Source organism: Tamandua tetradactyla, chromosome 4 (genome assembly GCF_023851605.1).
Source record: "Tamandua tetradactyla isolate mTamTet1 chromosome 4, mTamTet1.pri, whole genome shotgun sequence".
NCBI classification, from domain to species: domain Eukaryota; kingdom Metazoa; phylum Chordata; class Mammalia; order Pilosa; family Myrmecophagidae; genus Tamandua; species Tamandua tetradactyla.
Window position 1 is genome coordinate 190,614,792 of NC_135330.1, and position 27,168 is coordinate 190,641,959.

At 43.7% G+C, this 27,168-nt stretch overlaps 1 protein-coding gene across 10 annotated transcripts in view; it reads left to right on the forward strand.

The window, feature by feature from the left end:
* The window catches only part of ATP8A2 (ATPase phospholipid transporting 8A2), a 656,957-nt gene that overhangs the window by 136,506 nt on the left and 493,283 nt on the right, over window positions 1-27,168 (forward strand). For 9 of the 10 annotated variants that reach the window (XM_077158861.1, XM_077158866.1, XM_077158869.1 and 6 more), the window contains exon 2: window positions 3,552-3,693. In XM_077158861.1, the coding sequence (XP_077014976.1) occupies window positions 3,552-3,693 (142 nt within the window). Of the gene's footprint in view, window positions 1-3,551; window positions 3,694-27,168 lie in introns of those variants that run through there. The other variant, XM_077158864.1, reaches the window with a different exon arrangement.

Here is a 27,168-nt window from a genome sequence, read left to right on the forward strand (position 1 = left end):
GTAGAATTTGCCAGATCATATGATAATTCTATGTTTAACTTTTTACTACCAAACTGTTTTCTACAGTGGCTCTACTATTTTACATTCCCACAAACAATGCATAAGAATTCCAATTTCTACACATCTTTTTACCAACACTTGATTTTTTTCCAAAACAGGAGTCATCTGAGTGGGTGTGAAGTGGTATCTCATTGTGGTTTGGATTTGTATTTCCCTAATGGTTAATGATGTTGAACATCTTTGCATATGCTTATTGGCCATTTGTTTATGTTCTTTGGAAAAACGTCTCTTCAAGTCTTTTGCCCATTTTTAACTGTTTAATTATAATATGACATATGTGCAAAGCAAAGAAAAAAGCAATAATTTTCAGAGAAGTCTTCAACAAGTACTTACAGGACAGTTCCCAGAGTTTGTCATGGACTACCATACCATCATCTCAGATTTTTCATTCTAGCTGTTCCAGAACATTGGAGGCTAGAAGGCATATATATATGTATATTTATCATCACAATCGACTTTTTCTTTCTTTTTTTGTGAAAAATAATACATACACACAAAAAAGCGATAAATTTCAAAGCACATCACAATAATTAGTTATAGAATAGATTTCAGAGTTTGGTATGGGTTACAATTCCACAATTTTAGGTTTTTACTTCTTGCTGTGCTCTAAGAAACTGACGACCAAAAGAAATATCAATTTAATGATTCAGCAATCATATTTGTTTGTTAAACCCTACCTTCTCTGTATAACTCCACCATCCCACTCTTTAGGGGTATTTTGCTATGTCCATTCTAACGTTTTCATTTGGGAGGGGCTGTCAATAATATGGGGGTAAGGAGATAGAAGTAGCTGATATTCTGGAGAGGCTGGGCCCTCTAAATTTCAGGGCTTATCTGATCCAGGGACCCATTTGGAGGTTGTAGGTTTCTGGAAAGTTGCCCTAGTACATGGAACCTGTGTAGAATCTTATATACTGCCCTAAGTGTTCTTTAGGATTGGCTGGGATGGTTTTGGTTGGGGTTTGTTTTGCTCATTTTAAAATTGGGTTATTACTCTTTTTGTTCTTGAGTTATAGGAGTTTTTATATGTTCTGGATATTGAACCCTTATCAGATATATGCTTTCCATCTGTTTTTTTCTTCTTCTTTTGCTGCTTGTGTTTTTCTTGTAAAGTCTGAAAATCCATTGCATAATACAAGGTCCTGAAGATTTTCCCATATGTTTTCCTGTAATTGTTTTGTGGTTTCAGCCCTTATATTTAGGTCCCTGATTCAAGGCCACTGCTCAGCGCCCAGGCCTGAACTGTGGGGCTCCGGTTGTGCCCATGGCTTAGCTCACCTGTCACCTGCCACTAGGGGAAGAATCTGAAGGCAGAGTCCAGCTCTTCCATTTTCGGTTCCCAGTAGCATCTAACAAAGTGGTTCTCAGCTGTGGTTAGTATCACTTAAGGAACTTAAAAACAAAATAAAACAAAACAGAATCCAATCAGATTCTGTGAAGATAGGCCCAAGATCTAGTGAGTCATGAAATCTGATAAGATTTCATATGATACGAATGTGCAGGCAGAGTTGAGAAGCACTAATTGAACACAACACAGGCAATGGAATATTTTTGACCAACATGTGTGTACGTAGTTTAGGCCCTTTGTGCTTATCATTACCTCTCTGTCTTGAGAGATTTCAAAGGGACCTTTTAAAAGATTGAGTCAAACAAATATGAATGCCCATTATGTGCCAGGCACTGGTCGGGGGGCTGAGATCACTAAAATGAAGCAAGCCTGCCCATGGTCGCCTGCAGCTTACACTCTTGGGCATTGGAGACAGTCAATGAATAACATCAGATAAAGATAAATGCTGTGGACAACAAGTGGAGTAAGTGGGTAGAGAGCAAAGCAGTACTTTCAGATAGGCTAGCTGAGAGAATATTCTCTATCTCCCTTAAATCAGTAAACGCTTTTAAATCCAGCCCTATCTGGGGGACAGCAGGGAGCAGGGGCTTGCTGGCCAGTAGGACGTCCAGTAGGGTGCCTTGCTCTCTGCTGCCCCTTGTTGATAAGGAGGAGGCAGAGCAGTGTCCAGGGGAGTGTGAGGAACCGGAGAGGGTGGGAGGCGGACAGGAAGGAGGTGAGGATGGGGCCCCACAGTGAGGAACAGCTGGGGTGCTGTGGGGCCAAGAAAAAAAAAAAAAAAGAGTGCATGTGGCCAGGAACTAAGCCCTGGCTAAGGAGCGCCTGCACCCCAGGGTGTCATCTGCCTGGGTGGAGAGAGAAGCCTTAGCTCATTTCAGACTTAATCAGGATGGTCTTTTGGGTCTCAAGAACGGATTTTAAGTTGTGGATGCCCCTCCACCCCTTGAATTTATGATTATGATCCTTCTTCTGGCTTTAAAAGGATGACATAAACAGCACCAATTTTCCCTCTCAAAATGTTTCTCTTATGTCAGTGAGCAGTATTTTTTGTAGCAGAGAACTGGGCGTTTAAGTCAAAGGAGATTTTGATTTCTTAGCTGATACCAAGGAGACTTCCTTCTTTGATAGAGTTAAAAAAAAAAGCATGACTGGTATTGGGTAGAATGAATATTAAAGGAAAACAAGCTACCAGTTTCACCTGCAGGACATTGCTCTGGGATCCTTGACCTAAGAAGCTCCTCCCCGAAGGTCAGTTCTCAAAGGTGCGTCTCCCTCACTTAGTGAAGGAAACCTCCTTGCACTTGGAGAGGAGGTTCTGGTTCTCTGTGCGTGAGTCTGCGCGCGCGTGTAACCGTTTTGTTTTTGGGTGTACTGCTCTCCACGGGGACACCTCCGTAAGTGAAGGTGATGGGGGAGATTTAGCTCACCTCGAGAGCTCTGCCCGAAGGGCTGGAAGCAAGTCTTAAGGAAATGGGCTGGCTTGTGCCGTAACCACAGAAACAGTAATTTAAGCAAGGAAAAGGCAAGATCGCGCCTCGGGCCATCGGCTGCGATGGCTAAAGCTGCCACGGTCCAGGTTGCCAAGCGCATCTAGGCCGAAAATAAACAGCTGGTGCGTTCCGGACAACGGTGGGAGCAAGCCCTCTGCACTAGGGTTTGCAATTTTCGTTTTTTAGAGCGCTCTTGCTGAAGGCAAGAAAGAGACGCGCTCTCGCCCTGCCTTCCCGCGGCGAGTGCGCGCAGGGAGCGTCCCCGCTGCCGACAGCCCTCTGTCCCTAAACACAGCCAAAGACGCAGAGGCAAACCTAGTTCTGGGCCCGGGTCCCTGGGACTGGGCGGGAGCGGCGCCCAGGGCTCTTCCCCTGGGGCCCGCGGGGGGCGGGCCGGGCTCCCCCGAGGGCGGGGCGGGCTCTCCCCGGGGGCGGGGCGGGCGGGGAGGCGGGGGCTCCCTGCGCGCGGGAGCCGGGGGCGGGGCGGAGCCCGGGCCGCAGCCGCCGCGTCTCCAGGGCTGCGCGGTCCAGAGGCGGCCCCGCACCGCGCGCCGCGAGCATCCTCCCCGGCCGCTCCCCGCCCGCGCGCTGCCTCTCCCCGGCGTCTCACTTCTTTTGTGCTCCGTTTTCCGCCCCACGCCTTGTCTCCGCAGGACCTGTTTGTTCTTCGGGCTATAAGAAGGCAGACGATGAGATGTCCCGGGCTACGTCCACTGGGGACCAGCTGGAGACACCAGCCCGCACCATTTACCTCAACCAACCGCATCTCAACAAATTTCGTGACAACCGGATCAGGTAGGAGAACGCGGGCGAGAGGAGGACGCGGCGGTGAGCGCGCAGCGGGATGGGGCTCATCTCCCCATTGTTCTCGGTTCCGCGCACCTCCCCAGCCCCCGCCCCTGTCTGCGGCGCCTACCCTTTGCCCTGCCCTCCCCCCGCGGTTAGAGCCTCCCTGTCTACACCTGCGCTCCGCGTCGGGTCACGTGCACACCGCCTTTCCCTTTCTCTCTTTTCATCTATTATGTGGCCAGGCTGTCCGTGTGTCCCCAGGAAGTTTTTATTCTTATGGTCACCGCCAAAAATAAAGTCTGGTATCTTTTCATCCCTTGGAAGTCTTCCTTCCAAGAATTCCCCCTTAGTCCCGTTTTAAGTCAACCGATAGCTTTTCTGAGCAGATTGCAGACCGCAGTGTAGGGAACTAGCACATCACAAGGGCTCCACCTCAGTTTAAGAGGTCTCTATTTGCTGGAAAACTTTGCCCAGAGGCAGAGTTAGCGGAAAGACCGTCAGACGGTACCATTTAAGTGCCTTCTATTTGCTGGCCGCTGTGTCAGATGCTTTTGATCTACTAGCTTAATGAATTCTCATAACCCCATGATGAAGGCGGGTGTTACTCCAAATCAGGAAACTGAGATAGAAAGATGTTGAATAATGCACCTGTGGTCATAGAGCAACTAAATGAGCCGGAAATTGAACCCAGGCCTGGCTACTAGGCTCAAATTCTTTCTGCATGCATCGCTAGATTTTTAGGTGTGGATATTTGTACGTTTTCAAAGTTCAGGAAGCTTTCAGGCTTAGGCAACGTTATTTATATCTGGGAGCGTTTTCAGATGGAGTTCTGTGAGCTGCGCTACACATTATGTCCAGGTATAGAGAAATGAAGTGATTGATCAGGTTACACATAGTTTACTGACAAAGCTGAATTGCAATCCAGCTGCTTCTTGGAAGCTCTGGTTAAAAGCTTTGTTGTTGTTATAAGTTTAAATATTCCACAATAGCATTACATTTTTACAAGGTGCATAGCCTGACATCTTTATTTAGAAAGAATTATGACTGTTGGATATAATTGTAGTTTCATAGGATTTGGGGTAGAATGATGGCGCATATTATGGGGAGATGATATCTTCATTTACTTATTAAGGGAATGTTAGATATATTTTGGGCTTTAAGAATGACCATTTGGACATATTTTCTACTTTAAAAAGTATAGCTTAAAGAATAGCTGGGCCATTGCAGAAGGACTGGCCTTGGCTTATGATTCAGAGCACTAGCCATAATGAGTTATCGCTTCACATCCACAAGTACGGCCTTAATAAAAAGACAGATAATAACAAGTGTTGGTGAGGATGTGGAGAGATTGGAACGCTCATATACTGCTGATGGGAATGCAAGATGACGCAGGTACTGTGGAAAACAGTCTGCTAGTTCCTCAAACAGTTAAACATAGAGTCACCATGCCCTGACAATGCCATTCCTTTGTATATATCCAAGATAAATCAAAACATATGTCCACACAAAAACAAATGTTCATAGTAGCATCAGCCATAATAGCAAAAAAGTAGAAACAATCCAAATGTCAGTCAACTGATGAATGGATAAATAAAATGTAATTTTAATCCAAGAAATAGGATGAACTTATTACTTGACCATGAAAAAGAATGAAGTGCTGACACGTGCCAGGAAAACATCGTGCTCAGTGAAAGAAGCCAGACACAAAAGACATACAACTTGATTCCATTTATTTAAAATTTCTAGAAGAGGCCAATCTATTGAGACAGAATTTAGATTAGTGGTTGCCAGGATTTGGGGGTGGGGAAAAGGGTGAGGCAGAAATGGGATGTGACTGCTAATATATAAGGGGTTTCTTTTTGGGGTGATGAAAATGTTCTGGAATTGATTGCGGTGGTGGGTGGTTTGCCCAACTCTGTAAATATACTAAAAACCATTGAATTGTATACTCTAAATGGGTGAATTGTATGGTGTGTGAATCATCTCTCAATAAAGCTTCTATTAAAAAAAAACAACCCACAGCATATCTCTGGAACCCTGCACTGCTAACACAATTCCATTTCATCTTCTTTTCTAAATTTTTATTTTGAAATAATTTCAAACTTACAGTGACATTGCAAAAATAATACAGAGAACTCTTGTATCCCCCTACCATTCTTTCTCTATCTATCTGTCTGTCTGTCTGTCTGTCTGTCTGTCTATCTATCTATCTATCTATCTATCTATCTATCTATCTATCTATCTATCTATCCATCCATCCATCCATCCATCCATCCATCCATCCATCCATCCATCCATCCATCCATCCATCCATCCATCCATCCATCCATCCACCTGTCTGTCTGTCAACATACCTACCTACCTTCCTGTCATCTGCTTATCTGTCTTCTAAACGTTTTAGAGTAGGTTGCATGCATCATGCCTCCTTTCCCACTTAAGACATCTATGTATATTTCCTAAGAACAGGGATATTCATTTATGTGACTTTTGTACCCTAAGTACAATTATCAAGTTCAAGAGATTTAACATTGATACTAAGCACACTGTCTGCATTCCATTTTTTTCAGTTAACCTGATAATGTCCTTTTGGGCATTGTCTCCTCCATTACTAGGTCCAGTCTAGGACGATGTGCTGCACTTAGTTGTCATTGTGATTCCATCTCTTCATACCTTATATGAGTTTCTGTTGAATTACTTTTAAAAAGATCAATACTGTATTAGGATGTGGAAATTGAAGAGTTGCTTTTCTTTTTAAGCTTAATATTTTTTCAAGTAGTGTTTTTGCTTAGTTCTTCATTTCTTTAATTTTGTATCCAATTACACATGCTTAAACCCTAGATGAAAGGGGGCTTTTGCTTTTGTCTACATTTTTCGTTTTGTCTAAATTACCTAGTTTCCATGGAAGGTGAGGATTTTTAAGAGCTTTGGTAATGGAGCCTCATTATTTGGTCTGCAGTCAGGACCCAGTGCTGACTTCTGAGGCTGATTTTATTGTCAGTGAGGTGGGTTTCAGGTGGCTACCTGTGGTACAGTTTTGTTTGTCCTTTTCTGGGGAGGGAAAACGTTGGAATGTGCAGTGGGTTGGCTAGGAATGAAGTAGGCACATACCATCTATTCTCTTTGTTTAAAGCCTTGTGTAAGTGTATAATTTAATTAAAATTTAAAATTTGACCAATTTCCGAATTCATGGTTTATTTTTTGAGTAGAAGTTCAGAATACAGCGGATAGGGTCTAAGAAATTAAACTATGGCCCTTGTTAGTCTACAAAATGATCTTTGAGTAATTGGTTCTCCTCAACCATGTATTTTAATAGCAATTACTAATGGTTATTAGTGACTTATAGTTCATTAATGAATTGATTATAAGGCTTCTTTGGATTCTAGTTCAAGGATTTTACAAACATCAAACCACTTTATTTTTAGCACTTCAATATTGCTGAAGTCAAGTTTTAAAAAAATACCAGTTTTTAAAACAAGGCTTTTTATCTAGGCTGTGTGGGTTGTTTGCTAGAAGCTGATCAAGATAGAGGAAATTGTTTTAAAGGGAGCTGATTTTGTTTTTCGCAATGTAATTTTTCTTGAGAAAAGGCTACTGGTTATTCTTAGAGGCAGGGGTGTGGCATCTTTTCCCGGATTGACTGCCCCGCGGTGGAGGGTTCTGAAAAGAAGGACCACAGGGCGCAGGTGAGGCGCCCGCTGGTGACCCCGTCGGCGGGTCCGTCGGCCCGGGCGTGTGTGCACCGCCGCCGGCCACGCTCTCTGCGCCGAGACCTCTCGCTTCCTCCCGCCGCCGCGAACCCTGGCTGCCTTGGAACTTTGCGGAGAGTGCCACGTGCTTTAGGATGGCCTTCGTGGGCAGCTGGCTGGCGTTTTGGGTTCGGGAAAGGGATCTGAGTTCAGTGGTGGGGGTGGGGGTGGGTAGGGGGGAGGGCTGTGCGAGGTCACGTGGTACAGCCCAGGACCGGGCTGAAGTGGCCGGGGTCAGCTGGGGTCAGCGTTAGGAACTAGTGTGACCCAAGGAAGAGCTGGCCCGAGGCGAGGCCCTGGCCCTCCAGGGAAATCTGCTACATACATTTGGTTGACTCCAAATTCGGAAAAATTAGGTGCATCTCCGGTAGGTTCTGCGCCAGGGAAGCAAATGTATCTCCAAACCTTCTTCTCTTTTCTTTACACTTAAAATAATACCAGTATTTGATCTGAAGCCTCTAGTCGGTATACTGACATTTTCCTTTATTGGAGCAAATAAATTTGGTAATTGTGAGAAAGTATGAAGGCATCTTTTTCTCCTAGGCAGTGATTTTTTCCAGAAAGCACTAACTGTATGGAGAATCACTATTTTCATCCTCAATAAATAAGGCGTAATTAATGGACTGTTATTCAGTGCATATACCTTTGTTGCAGTGTGTATATGTCCAACCTAACAGAATTTTTTTTCTGAAGTGAAAATCATATCTCTTTTAAATATGTTCGTTTAAGTATTAAGTGCCTGCAGAGAGCTTATTATTCAGAGGAGCCTGGTGGTGAATTTTCGATTTTATGTATCTAAATTTTCAAAGGTGTTTAAAATCAAGCAAAAGTTTAAATACTCAACCTTCTGATCAAAGGAATGAGAAATATATGTAGAATCAAAATCCAGCATATGCTGTCTTTCTATGTCATTATTAACATTCTCTTTGAAATAGTGAGTTTCAAAGCTGTAAGGCAGTTTTCATCAATGTTTGAAATTAGGTCTTCAAAGCAAGTTAGGATTGTTTTCAGATTGTTCTGAATGACTCATTCATTTCAGGTGGGAGGTGTAGCTAGCAAAAATCTTCATGAAAGCAATTACTTGCTTTACATAAATATTTTGTTGACTTTGCTAAGACAAGTTTAAGATATAATATTGCTTTTTCAGAAAAGGGAATTAACACCGTGCTGGAGTTTACAGGATCATGGTTTTATGATATTATGTATAGGTCCTAATTTCTGGAGATGGTTTTTTTTGCCTTAAGGAATGAAGAGAATGGAATTACGTTTGATAATCAGTTTGTACTTGGAGAGTGGTGATAGATGACATGTCTGCTACCACATTTAGTAAATGATAGTCCTCCAAACATTTTAAAGCTATGGAATTTATGGAGGATCTGGCACTATCACCTAGGATGATTATTAACTAAGGTGCAATATCAAGAGCCTACTAAGAATCATAACTTCCTTTTGAGGTATGTAAAGATTTTTGCCATAAAACCCAGCATTAACCAATCCCTGAATTGAGACGGCTTTATCTGCTGAGTTTGACAAAGGTAAATGAGTACATAAAAAAAAAAGTCCTCACAAAGAGTAATTGCTTATGTTAAAAGCTATCTATCTACCTGCCTTAAAACGCCCCTCAAGATGTTCCTTCTGTGTGTGCTTTTAATTTAGAGGCAGTTGTACCCAGTCTCCATACCAGAAACTGTTTTCTGAACATGAATGTCATAACCTGTCGTGAGTTCTTAATTTACACCTCTCTGCTGCGGCTAGTGCTGTAGAAGAGTCTTACAATTAAAACTTTTATCAGGTGAAGCTTCTGGACAAGGCTGTGCTGGCACCCTGCAGATAAAGCCACCAAATCGGAGGATCCCTGGCATTGTATCTGCCAGATAAACATCGAATGAATGAGCTTTCTTAAAACGGAAAAGCATGCCAGCCCTAGGCCTGTTTTATGTTACACATTTCTAAGGAAACTGAATGTCTAGGAGAACAGACTTACATGGTGATTTCTTTAGCAGGTTGACCCTTGCGTGGAGAGAATGGAGCAGGGGTTGAATTTGACCGAAGAAGCATCTGTGCCTTCCCATTTGTAAAAATAGGTCATGATGTTTGGCTTGAGAGTTTTGGTCAGTGATTTATTTTTCCTATCCCCCCATTATTGTTAACTTAACCGCTAAGTTAACTAATAATTTAATTCAATTAACTCATTGTCATCTGTGAACTTAAGAGCATTTCTCATTCCTCTTGATGAAAAGAATGAGGGGCATCAGAATTTGGGGAAAACAAGTTAGAATGTAATCACACTTGGAGGCGTGACAACTCAGTGCATTGTATGTTCCTGAATTGGATCCTGGAACATAAAAAGGACATCGATGGAGAAACTGGGAAGTTTGAATAAAGCCTGTAGCTTAGTTAGTATTCTGCCAGTGTTATTTTCTTAGTTTTGATGATTGCATTTTGATGATATAAGATGTTAGCCTTGGAAAAACTGGGTGAAGAGTACATGGGAATTCTTTGAACTATTTTTGTGGCTCTTCCATATGTATAAAATCCCTGCAAGATAAAAATAAAATAAACCAGACGTATCTGGGAGAGGAGGAGCTACGTGTGCAATGCTTATCTTTCTGTCAGTACTTTGGAAAATGTTTGGATGGCTTTATAGGCAAGACATGATTTTAAAGAGTTGATGGTCTGGGTGACGCTGGACAGACATATCTTCACGTGTTTGTTGTGCAAGGTAGATGGGAAAACACTCACTGGGTGTCAGAGAATTCCCTTAGATGACAGCACTAATTGTGTAACACCTAATCTAGTAGTACAGATGCTGGAAAAGTAAGTAGCCAAGTGGACTGCAGAATATTCTGTGATCACAGAGTTTAGTCAATTGAGCCTTTGTGTAGTAATCTAGAAAGTAGCATCTAAGTGTTTATTCTACTTGCTGGCTGAATCACTCACAGACAGCAAGCGCTTACTCAGAAAAGCTCATCAGCAATATTTTCAAGAGGGACAATGCTTAGAGAGAACAAAAGGTCAGGACTGACCATTGTTGGGAGGTAGAGATGTTTTACAAAGAAATTTCCTGAGAAATCCATGAGGTTGGGGTTGATCGATTAAATGTGGATCCATCCTTTTCTCTTAAATGAAAGCCAGTTCTTCAAAACTTGCAGCATAGGTTTTTATCTAACCTTTTATATTAGAGGTAGTTAAAATGATTTGGGCTGCTGAGGTCAAGATATTGCTATTGGTCATTCCAGGGGATTGGTCTATAATTGTTCTAGTTTGCTAGCTGCCGGAATGCAATATGCCAGAAACAGAATGGCTTTTTAAAAGGGGAATTTAATAAGTTGCTAATTTACAGTTCTAAGGCCGAGAAAGTGTCCCAATTGCAACAATTCTATAGACATGTCCAATCAAAGCCGTCCAGAGAAAGATACCTTGGTTCAAGGAGGCCGATGAAGTTCAGAGTTTCTCTCTCAAGTGAGAAGGCAGGTGGCTAACACAGAGTTTCTCTCTCATCTGGAAAGGCACATGGTGAACACGATCAGGGCTCCTCACTTATCTGAAGGGCACATTGGTGAGCCTGGCGTCATCTGCTAGCTTCTTCTCCCGGCTTCCTATTTCATGAAGCTCCCCAGGAGGCATTTTCCTTCTTCATCTCTAAAGGTCGCTAAATGGTAGACACTGCTTCTCGTGGCTATGTTGTTCTGCTCTGCTCTCTCTGCATCTCTCTTCTCCAAAATGTTTCCTCTTTTATAGGACTTCAGAAACTAATCAAGACCCACCCAAGTGGGTGGAGACATGCCTCCATCTAATCCAACTTAAGCCACTCTTAATTAAATCATGTAAGAAATGGCTGTCTTTACAAAATGGGATTAGAATTAAAACATGGCTTTTCTAGGGAACATACATCCTTTCAAACCAGCACAATAATCTTCAGTGTTTCCCAGGTATGCCATCATGTTAACAGCTACTGGGGCTGTGGGCTGCTTCCAGTTTTCCACCTGCTTTAGGGAAGGCATCCGTTGAAGAGTGTGCTGCTCTGTCACATATGTTCTGTGTCTAATTCATCGGTCTCTAGACTTTTATGATCGCCTGTCCCATCAGTAAAAATTTTTAGCATGAATCTTTGAATATATATATTTAAATATCTGTACATATGCACTACTCTTATTATCTCAAAATCCATTACCTATTTGCAGCAAGATGCTCAGTTACGAGTTGTGGATGCAAATCTGTATTGTTTTGAATGTTTTTGGCTGACCTCAGATTATGGGTAGGTGATCTGGCTGTTTAACCTGGTAAAATGGTTTTGAAGAGCTCCTGTTGGGACTAAGCGTATCACTCTGCTGCCTTTCTGTGTGCTTGTGATCGCACAGCGAATGGCATTTCCATTGTTGGTTTCATTGCATGATTCTTAAGCCACTTGTTCTTTTTGGGAGGATGAATTGAGTTGAAGTTAGGTAATGGAACCTGCAAACCCACCTAACTGGGCATATAACTGGAACATGTTGTGATAAGCAGAGAGACAGCAAACAGGGAGGATCCCGCTGTTGTCCTGTGAGTTTCCCTCACAGTACCCAGACAGAAAACTGCGTGAAGGCCCCAGGATCAGTCCATTCAATAAATCTTAATGAGGATTAATTTTTTAAAGATACCTATAAATATAAGCTCAGGCAACTTCTTCCCAAACCCCACTTTGGAGCCACCTGCATCAGACTCCCATTGAGTAGGGCTCGGAGGGACAAAGTGCCACTTTTAATCCCACCTTGGGTATCCAATAGGTAAACATTTCAGCCCCCTTCTCTCACGGGAGAGTTGGTGAAGTTCTAAGAAGTTCTGAGAATGGGGGAGCTTCTAGAAGGTGACCAGTGAGCTGAGTTTTGCATGAGCTAAGCAGTATTTAGCCTGAAGGATGAGGAGGACCGGATGTGGGGAAGACCTCCAGGGCATGGGGACAGCCTGTGCAGAAGCACGGAGGAGCCCAGCGGTTGAGCCCGAGCCTTCCCAGGAATGCTGCTGAGGCTGTAGGCAGTGATGGCTGATGGGCCGTGAAGGGGGGAGTGGCCTGACTGAGACCCTGCAGCCCTGCATGCTCTCGTTGCCCAGGGGAAAGATGGGAGGCTCTGGTGCTGTAGGGAAAGGAGGAAAATTCTCTAGGCATGGTTAGAGGTGGGGTTGGGAGTGGAAGGAGGAATCGTCAAGGGTGATTCTCACATTCCAGCTTTGGTGAGAGAAGGGGTGGTGACACCAGTTCTAGGGTTACTGTTTTGAACAGTGGGTTGAAGGTGAGGTCACTGATCCAGAGTAGCCCCAAGTTCCCCTTCATCCCAGTATCTACTACTCTAGGGGACAGAGGAATTCGGGTGACCTCCACTGGCTATGCAGTGAAGGAGGGGAGTGGAGTGGTGTGACTCTCCTGGAGAGACGTCCCAGTTGGGGACAACTCTTCCCCAGCTCTGGATGAGTTTGGCTTCCATTTAGTGAACAGGTCCTACTGCACGGTGTGGTAGGATTTAGATGAGAGTGTGCATGTAACCCTTGTTGTATCGAACATGTTGTGTCATTGTTTAGGCAGGGGCTGCTGCCTCCCTGGTTATTACTAATATTGTTCTGTTACGCAACTCCTGTGGCCCCCTGTCTCATTCTTTGAAACCCTAAACAATGAGTTGATAAGCCGTAACTGGGGTAAAAGGGAAAGTGTTATTGACATTCAGCTCTGCAAGGGGCACAGATTGCCTGGAGAATAAATATGCAGGCTAAAGAATGACAAGGTAAATTCTGGATGTTAGTGGCTTTTGTATATGTTTTCTGCAGCCCACACCTGCTACAACCAAGCTGGCTGCACTGAGCAGAAGGCAGCTGAGAGGTTTTTGAGTATACACATGCAACTGTGCATTGTTCAATCAGGAAATTCACTTCTCCCTTTAGTGTATAGTTGGGTACACATTCACAGTAAATTCACCCCTATACTTCATCCAAATAGAGAGCTAGAATTTTACTGAATTGTGAATGTCTTTCTCTCTCCCTTCTTCATTTTTCCCCCTTCCTTCCTTATTTTGGCCTGTCAGCTTTTCAGGCATTTGGCCTCTGTTTTGAATATTCCTAAGGGAATTTGGCATTATGCATAATATTTATTCTATATATATAATCATAGATTCAATTATATAAACATATATTCTTTAAATGATCCCATCAACAGCATTACTCTTTTATTTTTACTCCAGTAAAGAGTGGAGTTTTTGAAATATTACTGTCTATGTAAGAAATGTTTTTTAAACATGTAAACATTTAGACAATTCTTAAATAGGGCTCTTTATTTTAAAATAAGAAAGCTATTTGCTGAATATTATCATAATTACTTCCCCAGTATTCCGTCTTTGTTCAAACTGGCTCATATTAATTTTTAATGTTACCTTTACACGTTAGAGTTCATTAATCATTGGAGTGCTGATGGATCAGAGTAAATTAAGTCATTTCATATAAAGACTGTGCCGAGAAGAGACGGAAACATTAACTTCTCAGAATTACCATTTTGCCTGCTGGCTGTCACATAATTTCATCGCCAGATGTATTTTTAAAAAAGTTTTGTTCACTATATGCTTAGACATTGCAGGAGAAGTCATTTTAAGAACAGAATAAAGAATTGTGTGCATGTGTCTGTGTTTGAACCTGAGTTATTCTCTACATGAAGATCTTGCTATAGGTTAGCTGACTTGTAAAGGCAAAAAATAGTATGGTGATGATTCCCATGATATTTTTATGTCCCTTCTTCCACCATTTTGTGTAAAGGTGCACGTGCGTTTACACCATTCATCCCTACCCCTTATTTAATGCTTATGATTTATCTGGCCCGTGTACAAGTCTGCTAGGAACTTGTTAACCCATCTGGGAAACCCTTCTTGGCCGTGGTTGATGGGCGTTGAAAGTCCTTCCTTTAAATTGAGGCTTCCCATGACTCCCAAAGCATCAGTTGTGGACTGTGGGCTACCCAGAAAAAGCAGCAGTGGGTTCATAAGCAACTATAAGCATTCTTAGTTTCTGTAGCAAACTATGGATCCCGAGTTCACATTTGGATTAGTATTCATGAAATTGCAATGCATTTCATGGTGCTCCCACTGTTTGGTGCAATGTTGCAGGTGCATTTGTAGAGGTGAACTTTTTAGTGCTTACCCTTGGAGTGCATGTAGCCTCCTCAAATACTAGGTCTTCTACTGTGTCCTTGGAAAAGGGTGTACTTACTTATTAATTAATTGGTAACTGCTTTGATTTTTGTCACTCCCATTCCTAACAAAAATTAAAACGAGGGTGAAAGCCATTTTCATTTTTTGCCCTTACGACTGTACCTACAGACTCCAAGACTACATAGTAATATGTATGAACTTTCAGGAAATGCTGAGACAGCTGGAGGTTGTCAGTCAACTGTTGAAAAAATTTTCGTGTGTTTCTATTTTACTTTCTGAAGACTACATATTTCTAGTTTTACGGTTCAGTTGTTAGTATTTCTTTGGGCGGTTCATGGGCACAAATAGTGTTCCAAAAATGACTTTATCACATCACATACTTGATAAGAAACTCTTTACATTGTAATGCTGGTATTTGCTGCAGAGAAAATGTTTTATAGAAATCAACCTATGATTTAAGGCCTTTGGAATAGAGGATTGCTATATAAGAAAGTTAACTGACCTTGATTTTTAAATAATAAAACTTTTTATAGAAATATTTTGAAAATATCAATTTAACATTCTTTTGCATGTTTTCCCACTTAAGGATTGAAGATAAACTGATTACTCATCAAGATTTCTGTGAACTATTTTGCTAAGGGACCTCATGAGTTTTGAGATTTTGAGATCTCATGATTAGTAAAGTGAATTCAGTAAGAATGTTAGCCTTTTAAAGAAATCCATTGCTGTTTTCTTTTAGAAATATATTGAGTATTTTTAAATTGGAACAGCATAATATTGGATCCACGTATAACCATAGTTACAGCTATGGTTGAGTTCTGTAGAAGCGATATAGCTATGTAGTTCCTTCTAAGATATATTCTCTCCTTAGTAAGACTTCGATGAATATTTGGCTGCAAAGTTAGCAATAATTTTGTCTTTTAATAACTTATTGCCAAGGACTATCATCCCCATCAAATTATCAAATTATTTTTAGGAACTCTGCAAAATGATGAGAGTGCTTCTTCTCAACATCTCACTCATGTCATATTTTGATTTTGGATGCATGATTTGTACTTCATGCTGTAATGTGCCTCATTTCCTGTTGCATGCATATAAAGGTAACTTGGTTGCTGAGACCTTGATACATGGATCAGTTATTAAAAAAAGACATCAATTGTATAAGAAAAAATTTAGGGTGTGTGTTAAACAGGTAGGTTGATGAGTTCTTCTCCTGTCCAAGTTTGTTTTATCTGGGCACAGCTCTGAAATCCTTTGGAACAAGCACTCCAGGTGATTTCACTGAATGCGGTCTTCATTCACTGTCACCCACATCCCACAGCGCGTATTTCATGTGTGTGTGTAAAACACTTTCAACAGTGCTTTATAAGCTTCTATGTTACTGTTGTTTGTATTATAAATTGCATATTTGATAGTCTCCCATCAAACTTGGTACATATCTCTTGAGTTCAAAAAACAGGTTCTGAATTATATTAGTAGAGATTAAAAGGTGGTGTGCAAATGGAGCAGGATGAGTGGCTTTAAGGAACAAAGTAGAAGCATTTTCTTTATTGAAGTACCTGATTTTTAAGATTAATAGGATTGTTCACCCATGGTTATCTTGGAAGACTTTAAGTTAAGCATTTAATGGAAAACATCTAACACTTAGGCCACTTTTTTTTTTTTTTTTTTTTTTGAATAGCCAAGAGGGAGGGTAGTTTGGTATAGTGGAAAAGGCAACATAAACCTGGTATATAAGTCTGGACTTTGTCAGTGATTAGCAGAATGTTCATATTAGTCAGGGTTCTCCAGAGAAACAGCAGAAATAGGATTTATTATCGGCATTGGCTCATGCAACCATGAGGATTGGCAAGACTGAACTCTGCAGGGCAGAGACTCCCCTCTGATGGAGGTGAAGTCAAGTTCCCCAGGAGAGGCTGGCTGGCTGACGTAAAAATAGGATTTCTTCTTTCTGAGATATAAAATCATATTCTGGCTCTAAGATCTCCAACTTATTGGATAAGGAGACTCCTCTCATTGCTGAGCTCAATCTGTTTGTTCATTGTAGATGCAATAGACTGATTATATGTGCATATCCATTCACAAAGTATCCTTACAATAACAATCTGGATGTCATAACCTAGCCAAGTTGACACATGAAATTAACCATCACCATGACCTTTTGCCAATTATATAATTTCTCTGAGCCTCTGTTTCTTCACTTGTCAAGTGGGGACATACTTCTCTTGAAGGGTTGTTGTGAAGATAAATGAGGGTACAATGTGAAAATGTCTAAGACGTAATACATTGGGAATATTGTTTATATCACCTCCTCTGTGACATGTTGGATAGGCATATTGTTTTTTGGAATAGTAATTCTCTGCATTATAAGTTCCCTAAGTTGTTATTTTTAAATGACTTCTTTATCCTTTACTCTTTTTACCCTTGACCTTCTGTCTTCTTCTGCATACCAAGGTAAGCACCGTGGTTTTGAAAATAGGTATAAAAATTTGAAGAGAATTTGGAAAAGTTTTTTCCCTTTCTTTGGCACCCCTATTTCCTCTGGTAACCCTGGGTAGGTTGGGATATACCAGGATCAGGATGGAGAATTAGAGGACTGAGGAAGAAGTTGGGTGGGGCAGAGTATTCTTGTTTGCTAGCTGCCAGACTGTGATATACCAGAAACAGGATAGCTTTTAAAAGGGGGAATTTATTAAGTTGCAAGTTCTAAGGCTGTGAAAATGCCCCATTTAAGGCAAGGCTATAAAAGTGTCCAAATTAAGGCATCCAAGAAAAGATACCTTGATTCAAGAAGGCTAATGAAGTTTGGGGTTTCTCTCTCATCTGGGAAGGTACATGGCCAATGAAGTTTGGGGTTTCTCTCTCAGCTGGGAAGGCACACGGTGATGTCTGCTAGCTTTCTCTCCAGGAATCTTCAATAGCTCCCCTGGGGCTCTCTCCATGGTGTTAGCTCTGTTGTCTGTGTGGGCTCTGAAGCTTTTTCTAAAATGGTCCCCTCTTAAAGCGTTCCAGTAAACAACCCCACCTTGAATGGGTAGAGATGCATCTCCATGAAGACCATCTAATCAAAAGTTACAATCCATAATTAGGTGGGTCATATCTCCATGGAAACAGTAAGAAAGATTCCACCCAGCAATACTGAGTGAGGGTTAAAGGACATGGCTTTTCTGGGGGTACATAATAGCTTCAAACTGGTACATAAAGCCTGGGCTTTTTATACCAGATCTGCTTTTTCTTAAGTAGATTGTTCTTACTGCATTGATTCCGTCCCTGATTTCCCAGCTCCTGCCTCCACTCTCACCTCCACTCCCATTTCCCTTCTCACAGGAAGGTCTCCCGTCTTGTTGGTGGTCATTGTCTTAAGGCTATTGAATGACCATTGCTACTCGCAGTTTGTCTTTAGTAAGATATCCAAGGTTTTTCTCATTTTATCCCTGGCTTCCATTCTGTTTCCCAAATTCCTTCTGTTCCTGGTTCTGGTTATGGTGAGTTACTCTGTGAGCCTTTAATCCCGGTACTTTTCTAGAATGCTCTTCTTCTTTTCCCTTCCCTACCAAAGCTCTTACCCCTGGTGACCTGTCTTCTAAGGCTCAGCTTCTGTATCTCTCAAGAAGCATTTTCTTCCTTGTCCCAACACCTCCCTGCTTTGCAGGTCAAATCCCCCCATGCCATGTGCCGTGGCCTTTCACAGACTCTGCTGTTATGGGATTCAGACTTGTGCATTGTATCTATTTTTATATGTCTCTGCCACTCCTGCTATGCTCTGTCGTATTTGGTGGCAAAGTCTGTCTGATCTGACACTCTGCCCAGGACCTACCACAGTTCCTGGCCCATAGGAAGTGAAAAATCATTATTGAGTGGCTATTCTGCAGGTGAAGGTCAGATGTGGGAAGAAAATAGGAATTGGCTTAACATCTTGTTCTAAGATTTCTTTTCTCTTTCACACTTAATTGCTTATTGAATGAGTTATAACCCCACAGTGATGTATAGGTTACATAAGCCTCAAAAATCAGCATATGGTTTTTGTGTACGTGTGTGTGTGTATAAACTACTCTTGAAATGGAGCCACTAAGTTAAATGCTTTTAATGTCAGTACTTCAGACTTAAAAGATTAATATCTAACCTCAAATGCAGGTACATTTGGAATTTAATGTGATAGCTGGCACCTTAGTCATTTATATCAGTTCACGTTTAAAATGTGTTCATTTAACAAATTTATTTTTAGAGCTTGGTACACAGGCTTGATGTTGGGGATTCAGTGATGGAAGAAAACGCGGTCTCTGCCTTGTTTCTCTGATCTTTTTGCTCCTTTAGCTTCCCTTTCACTCATGCTTCTCTTCAGCTCTGTGGGTAGGTTTCAGTTAGGAAAATGAAAGAGAAAAACGTTATGAGTTATCCATTTCTGTGGTGAAGTTAGTTGCCCCCTATTTTGGCCTAGGTTCTCTGCCTCTTGAAACAGGAAGGTTCCTGAGGGAAAGATTGAGAAGGAACCTTCCAGTATGTCCTTCTGAGGTCACAGGCGGGTGCAGTCAGGCCTCACGGGGTGGGGGGAGCCCTGCCTTGCTCATGCCTCACCCCTCACTTTTCTTTGAGGCCTGCAGGAGTGCCCACGCCTGTAGGTTCAGGTGTGGGTGCTTGCTGGCCGGAAGGTGGTCTCTTCCCCAGGTGAGGTTGTAAGGAGAGTGCAATGCAAATGAGAGCTGGAAGGTGGGACAGTGTCGTGGGTGGAGTGATTCCACGGAAGGGATTCTTGCATGGGTCAGCTGATGAATCACCAAAGAAGCTTCTCGTACTGGCGTGTAGTCAGGGATACCAGGCAAGATGGGGACAGGAGTTGGCGTCAGATGCTGAGGGGAGGAGTTCTCTTGTGCGGTTCACTTAATGACCGCGGGGCAGCTTTAGGGGCAGCTGGAAGGGGGGAAGTCGAATCCAGTGTTGGCTCATAGCTTGGAGATGTGACGTATATTTGTCCTGAAACTAGGGGCTGAAGCCTTGGCCATGGGTAAGGTGAGGCCAGGGACAGAGGGCAGTGGTTCAATTCAGCATGAAAGTGGTGGGCCAAAGCTTGCCAGTGAAAACGAACACCCAGAAGGAAACTGGAAGAGAGCAGTGTCCTGGAAAAGGCAATGTAAGAATGTAAAGGATTTCAGCACTGGAAATTAACTAGAAAAACTAATTAATGTGCCAGGCACCATTTTAGTACTTTACATATTCTTATTTAATCCTTAGAAACCTCCTGTGTTATAGGGGTGATTTTCCCTGTTTTACAAAAGAGGAATAAACAAGTTGAGCTAATTCTGCCAGGTCCCCACAGTCCGTGGATTAGCAGGGGCAGGGTGGTGGAGGGGGCAGTCTGCCCGAGGTGGGGCGGGAAGAGGGCGGAATAGTCAATCTGCCTTTCCTTATTCCCATGCACCAGAAATTCTAAAATAGTGATAAAATAGCCCTCCCTGAAAAGGTCTATTGAACAAACTCCTAAACAATTGCTGTAGTTACTGTTTTATATTTATGCAGATATATATTTATGTATTTATTTATTTTTCTCATATATTTATTTTTAATTTAATTGGTTGCTATTTATACATTTTTGGATTTGAAGCATATATACGCTTCGAGGTAGCACACTTTTATTGCTTTTTAGTGAGTGTTGTGTTCTAGATGGAAATCAGCTGGGAGAACTTCCAGTTTAATCCTTGGGCTCTCAAGCACGTGGACTCAGCAATCTGTGTTCATTTTGGGAGTCAGGTCCTACCTAAGGGTCTGAACTTGTTCTGTGTCACCACGACTTCTGGAAAACGACCTATTCCTGAGTTTAAACAGTGAGCATGAAGTAAACAACGACAATACAGTGTTTGCAAATACAAAACAGTAGAAACGAGTTACTTCAGTTCTGCCATTTTGTGTGACCCCTTGGGGATTTTGTGTTTAAAATTTGAAACAGTGAAACAGAACTATGAACTGAGAGGTGTCGTATCTTTGGTAAGTACAAATTTTGTTTTATTTAAATTTTACTCAGTTTAATAATATTCTAAAGGTGGAAATTTGTTTTTAATTCTTCATTCTTTTAAAAATGAAACCGAGTCAAGGAAATAAAATGTAACCTTATTGGGATGATTTAGACCAGAATTTTGCCTAAATTGTACCTTGTGCAGACTGTTTTGTTGTTTTGAAATTTTGCTTACAAGTTATTTGACAGTTACTGGCATATATTGGCCTGTAGCCAAAGGATCAAAATTCAGCCTATTATGTAGATATAAAGCTATTGAAGAACTAGTTGTCCTCTTTTCATTTTCTGCTGTATAGTAATTTTATTATTGTATTTTATTGCCTGGCACAATGATAGGTACATTAATAAAGATCATTGTTCCATCTGTACCCCTTTTCTGTCAGTTTTATGTAAGCTTTAATTTCATGCTTATTACTGAAAATAAAAGTGGGGGCTGGTCTTAGCTTCTCAGGGCTGAAGTCACAAAGGGCTACACACTGCGCGGCTTAAGACAGCATGGATGTGTTGTCTCCCGGTTCTGGGGGGCAGTAGCCTGAAGTTGAGGTGTCAGGGGGCTGTGGGGCAGCTCCCTTCCTGGCCTCCTCTTGATTAGGGTGTTTGCTGGGCATCCTTGTATCCCTTGGCTTGTGGCACCTGGCGCCTGTCTCATCCGTCACTTCTCCCCGCCGTCTGTCTGTCTCTTCTCCCTTCTTATCCAGTCACCTGTCATATTGGATTTAGGGCCACCCCACTCCATTGTAACCCGATTGATTACATTTCCAGTTACCCTATTTCCAAATACGGTTAGATGTAGGACTCTGAACCTGTCACTTTAGGGGACTCAGTTCAGTCTGTCTCAGGGCTGTAAACACCAATCTGCTGTTGGTGTTGTCAGATGGTCGAGGTGGGGCACCGGCCACAGCCGTGGTGCTGGGGAGCTGGACTGGCCAGTTGTGGTCTCTGAAACCTCCGTTCCTGCCCCCAAGCTCCTCCTGCCCCGCGTAGATGCGGTGCGTAGACAAAGCATGTTAACTTTCAAGATGTCATTTTCCTTAGTGTGAAAGCGAGGGCTTAACTGGATTTTTTGAGTTCTTCCAGTTCTGAAATCCTGTGGATGAGTGGGCCGTGACCTTGGCACTGAGGGAGCCTGGGCTCAGATGACCTGCCGGTCAGCCCCTGAGTCGCCACCTCTCCTACCTGTCCCAGGATCTGAGAGGCGACCCCCCCTCGCTCTGGACCTTGGCAGCACTTGGAGGTGGCCAGTGGGTGTGGCCTGTAATCTGCTCCTGCGACTGGAGTGAAGATTTGAGTCTGGGTTTTCCTTTGTTCTCGGAAGGAGGCTGTGTTCATCTGTCCAGATTTCCTAATTGCATTTTGTGGAATTTGTAATTTTGGCCTGTCCAGTTATTCAGTGTGATAATAGCATTTGTCTCTTCTGACAACTTTCTGGGGCAATTATCTCATGATTTTGTTTTGTTTTCATGCTTTGTTATCTGATACATAAAAATTCATCACCTGATAGTAGTATTTGCTGTAATTATTATTTTGGTATTATCATCTGTTATTTTGTTCTTAAACTTTATTTTTTTTTTAAGGAATAAGTAGTGAAGTTTATTAAAGAGGGGAGCACACGTTAGAGAGGTTACCGTGGACATGCCAGAGGGAGGGACACACTGAGTGGAGTGGGCTAGCTTGTTTTATAGGAAGGTTTTGTTGGTAGCAGGTTTTCATAGTAACCTTTGAATACGAGGTGTCTTCTTTGTTCTAAGAGGAAATAGCTGGCAGAATTCATATACCTAAAATTTGTCTCTGGGCAAATGGTTAACAATCTTTATGGCCCTGTGCTTCCTGCCATTACTGAGCGTTTGCTTTGGGCCCAGGATTTTACAAGCTTTTATGGTTTGGGAGGTTCAGTGGTTTGGGGAGGTTTTTGGGACCTTGGAGAAATTTTTGCCCCAGGAAGCTTAAACTTGATTTTGACATTAACAGTCTGGTCTGTGCTGTTTTTGTGCATGTTTGCTAGTATGACTTTGCTAATAAATCTGTTTTGGGCTCTTTGGTTTTTTTTTTTTTTCTTTCTCACAAATGGTCTCTTTATTATCTGTTACATGGCCAAAGAGTGCAGGGTCCCCAAACCGTCTAAACCCTGAAAATACCTGGAGAGCTTCATAAATGTAGGTAAATTCTGGTGTCCTGCCACTCACTGCTGAGTCAGACTTTGTGGGAGGGAAGGACTGAGACAAACTGTCACCCCCTCCAGGTGATTCTCTCAGCCTGATTGGCGCGGCAGCTGCCTGCACAGTGGGTCAAGGGCAGCCTCTGGGCGGGGTCCTGGGGCAGGTGTAGAGACCCTGTCCTCCCACTAGAGGACACGTCTCTGGGCATGCATCCGCCTTTACTGCGGCAGCTGTCGGGACTTGCCCTTCACGAGGGAGCGATTGTTTGGGGGGCTGGGGAGGGGGGCACCCTGTCGGTCTCCCATCACCATCAGCAGGAAGTGAAAGTGTCGTCAGTCCTTCAGAGACTTTCCGGAGAGATCGGGAGTTTATCTGATGGAAACGGCTTAGGGAGACATTTTGGTCATGGACAAGGACCAGGAAACAGTCGGGATGTGCTCTCCACAGTGGCGATGGGTACCAGAATCGGGGTGGGGCACAGAGGAGACATGATTACACGGTGTTACTTTAAGCGACTCCAGCTCACAGGGAGAGGCAGTCATCCTTTCTCATGGAGGCTGGGGGAAAAAATAGGAAATGTTCTGTGCATCAGCTCCTACAGGGCGGCCGGAGCATGGGGCTGCTTGAATCCGGAGTGAGAGGTGGTCTGTGTGCGCCGGGAGCCCTCCTCGTGGGCCCAGAAGCGGTGTGGAAGGCAGCGGATGGGTGAGGTGAGGTCCCCAGCCCCTGGGCCCCGGCTGCCCTGAGTCCTGACTGATGGGCTTGTCGGTTGAATACAGCTGGTGAATGAGGACCTGCTGCAGAGTTATTCTAGGGCTTTATTCATTAGGGTTTGAATTTCTACAGGATCTTTTATATTTTTGATTTCTCTGAAGTCATCTCTTATCTTCCTGACAGTGTAAGTTCTGTAGTTGTAGGCACTGAAACACTTGCTCTCCTTCAGCATCTAACGCTGCACAGCAGGAGGCTGCCATTTTGGACAGGATACATTTGTTTTAATTATTAAATTAAAAAAATTTTGATACCATATGTGTAATGCAAAATTTCCATTTTAACCTCTTTCATGTGTATAATTCAGTGGTATCAGTCACATCCACATATTGTGCTACCATCACCATCCATTACCACATTTTTTTCCCACCTCAAGCAGAGACTGTGCACCCACTAAGCAAGACTCTCCATTCTCCACTCCCCCTGGCCTCTAGTAATTTCTTATCTGCTTTCTGTCTCCATGGTTTTGCTTATTCTAGGTAGTTCATTTAAGTGGAGTCCAATATTTGTCCTTTTGTGTCTGTCTTATTTCCCTCAATGTGATGTCTTCAAAGCTCATCCGTGTTGTAGTAGGGTATCAGCATGTCATTCCTGTTTATGGTTGAATAATGTTCAGTTGTATGCATCATATATATACAACACATTTGGTTTATCCATTTATCTGTGGATGGGCATGTGTATTAGGGTTCTCTAGAGAAACAGATCAACAGAGAACACTCACAGATATAAAATCTATAAAAGTGTCTCATGTGACTGTGGGAACGCAGAGTCCAAAATCTGCAGGTCAGGCTGTGAAGCTGCCGATTCCAATGGAGGGTCTGGACGAACTCCACAGGAGAGGCTCACCAGCTGAGACAGGAATAGAGCCTGTCTCTTCTGAATCCTCCTTAAAAGGCTTGCCATGATTAGATTAAGCATCACTCATTGCAGAAGACACTCCCCTTTGGCTGATTACAAATGGAATCAGCTGTGGATGCAGCTGACGTGATCATGCTCTAATTCCATGAAATGTCCTCATCGCAACAGACAAGCCAACACTTGCCCAACCAGACAAACAGATACCACGACTTGGCCAAGTTGACACATGAACCTGACCATGACAGCATGTTTTAGTTTTTCTGAGATAAACAACAAAATCCCACAGAGACCCTTTTCCTTTCAGGGCACTTAACCTGTTTGTTGCCTTAACTTTGCGGTAGTGCATTTTTGTTTTATGCTTCTTCTTTTTGCTTCCTTGTCTTGACTCTGGCTGGGGAAATAGGACTGATGGTGGAATCACTAAACAAATGGGGGGAATGGGGGCGAAGCAGTCAGTTTGGTCGTGCTGACAGGCATGGCCTGTGGGACATTCAGGTGGGTGCACCAGAGCAAGTGGAATGCATTCACCTGGGTGGGCTTAGGGCATGGCCCAGCGCTGGGCGTGGACTTGATGGCCGTGAGCATGGTCATCTGAGCCACAGGAATGGGAAGCGCGGCCAGGAAGCTGAATAAAGGAGGGGGCTGCAAAGGAACCATCAGAGGAGGAGGCTGGTGACCAGGAAACGGGGTGACCGGAGCTGAGGAGGCCTTTCCAGGAGGAGGGAGTGGACACAGATCCTCTGGCCGTGGTCATCCAATTGTGGAGCCATTTCAGCTAATGAGGGGCTGGGAGCCAGGAAGCTGTAGGTTAAATGGTGAACATGAGGCAGGAAGGATGGCAGGGCAGGTCACCCTTTCCAGCAGGGTGGGTAGCCAAGGAAAGTGGATAGGCTGCTCACTTCCTGGAGAGGAGAAAGGGCTGGGAAGGATTTGTCCTTTAAGTATGCTCTTGCAAAGATTCCAGAGCCCATCTGTAGGCTGAGGGGCAACAGCAGAAAGAGGAGGGATTGGTTGAAGGTATTGGGTGGAGGTGAAGACAGATGCCACAAGGTTCTGCAGGAGATCCCAGACTCTCTCTCGGAAAGAGAGAGACTTGACCCCTTTCCGAGACGGGCTGGACAGGGTGGAAGACCGAGGTTGGGGAGGTCAGCTGGGGTGTTGTGGACAATGCAGAGAGTCGAGTCCAGTGGAAGGTGGCTTGACTGGCTGGGGTGACGATGAGTCTACAGTCCAGGTGGAGGGGAGAGGTAGGGTAGAGTTCGAGCAGAGGGGAGGGGTGGGGCAGCCACTGTCCTGAGTGGGCGAGGGAGCTGTCCAGGGTCACAGGTGGGAAGACATGTTCCTGCTGTGTGGTGTATTTGAAGGGATCCATTTAGCTTTGCTTTGTTGAAGAATATACTTTATTTTTTTGGAAAAATCTGAATGGAATAAAAAGATTAATCTGGGTCTCCTACCTTTCAGCAGATATAACCTTCAAGTGGTGTGTGTGTGAGTGTGTGAGTGTGTGACTATGGGAATGTGTGAGCATGTGTGAGTGTAAGTACATGTGTGAGTGTGAGCGTGCATGTGTGTGTATTTGAGTCTGAGCATGTGAACGAGCATTTGCATATGAGTTTGTGAATGTGTGTAAGTGCATGTGTAAGTGTGTATGAGTGTGAGCATGCATGTGTGTTTGAGTGTGAATGTATGTGTTTAATGCTGTGAGTGCATGCATGTGTGAGTGTCTGTGTGTGTGTGCAGGTGGGGTGGGGACAGCTTCTGCCTCTCTGTCACTGCTGAGGACTCTTGCTGCTAATATTGAAACATTCATAAATATTTTACGAGGTTTCCTGGGAGCAAAACCATGCTGCCGAGGGGCTGCACGTGCGTTGAGCAAGGCTGAGTGTAGGGAGGGACTGTATGGCATGACGGGGGGTGACAGGGAAGGTGGTAGCCTGAGTTTGTTTGGGGTGAGGGGCAGGAACCCTTGGAATCTGACTCCACATCTTAGAATAGCTTTGCCCTTGTGACAATCTCAGGGCTTTCCTCTGTGTTTAAAATACTGAAAACATGCCGATGAGACGGATTTGAGCTTTTGGCAGTTTCACTATCGTGTTAAAGCACGCTCAGCCCCGCCTCCCTGTAAGGTGGGCACCTGCCGTCTAGCCCTCTCGGCTCTCGGTGGGGTCAGCAACCTCAGGGGTTAGCCCTTAGCCCCCAACTGTGACTCCCCAGCGCCCTGGGGGCCCCTTATTCAGCCCCCCCCAGTCCAGTCCTTCCCTTTCCTCAGCTTTCAGCCGCCCAGCCCTTAGGTGGTCCGGGTTAGAGACCTCCGCAGGTTGCCCTTTTGTGTTCCCACCTCACCTTGGTGGGCCCACCTTTGGGGTTGTCCTTATGGCATCCGAGGGGAAGATGTGTGCAAACTTCGAAGAGTGGGGAGGTTTGGATGTCCCAGCCTAGCCCTCCTCCCCCCGGGGCAGGGCCCATCTCATGCCACCTGCACAGTCTGTGTGGGAATAGCCAAGTTATGTCATTCCCTCAGAAATGGCGTGAGTTGAACATGCTGAAAGGTGTTAGCATGGCCTGAAGGAGCACTTGGGGTTGGCTTTTGGAAGGACTGGAGAGGATGTGCAGCCTGACCAGAAGCTGACCCAGAGGCTGAGGAGACTCTTTCCCTGCCCCCTTCGCCTCCTCGCCCCTCCCCCCTTCTTTGTCCCCTCTCCTCATCCCCTCCACTCGCCCCTTCCCCATCCCCTTGCCCCTCCCCCTCCCCCTCACCCACCCTTCCCATCCTGCCT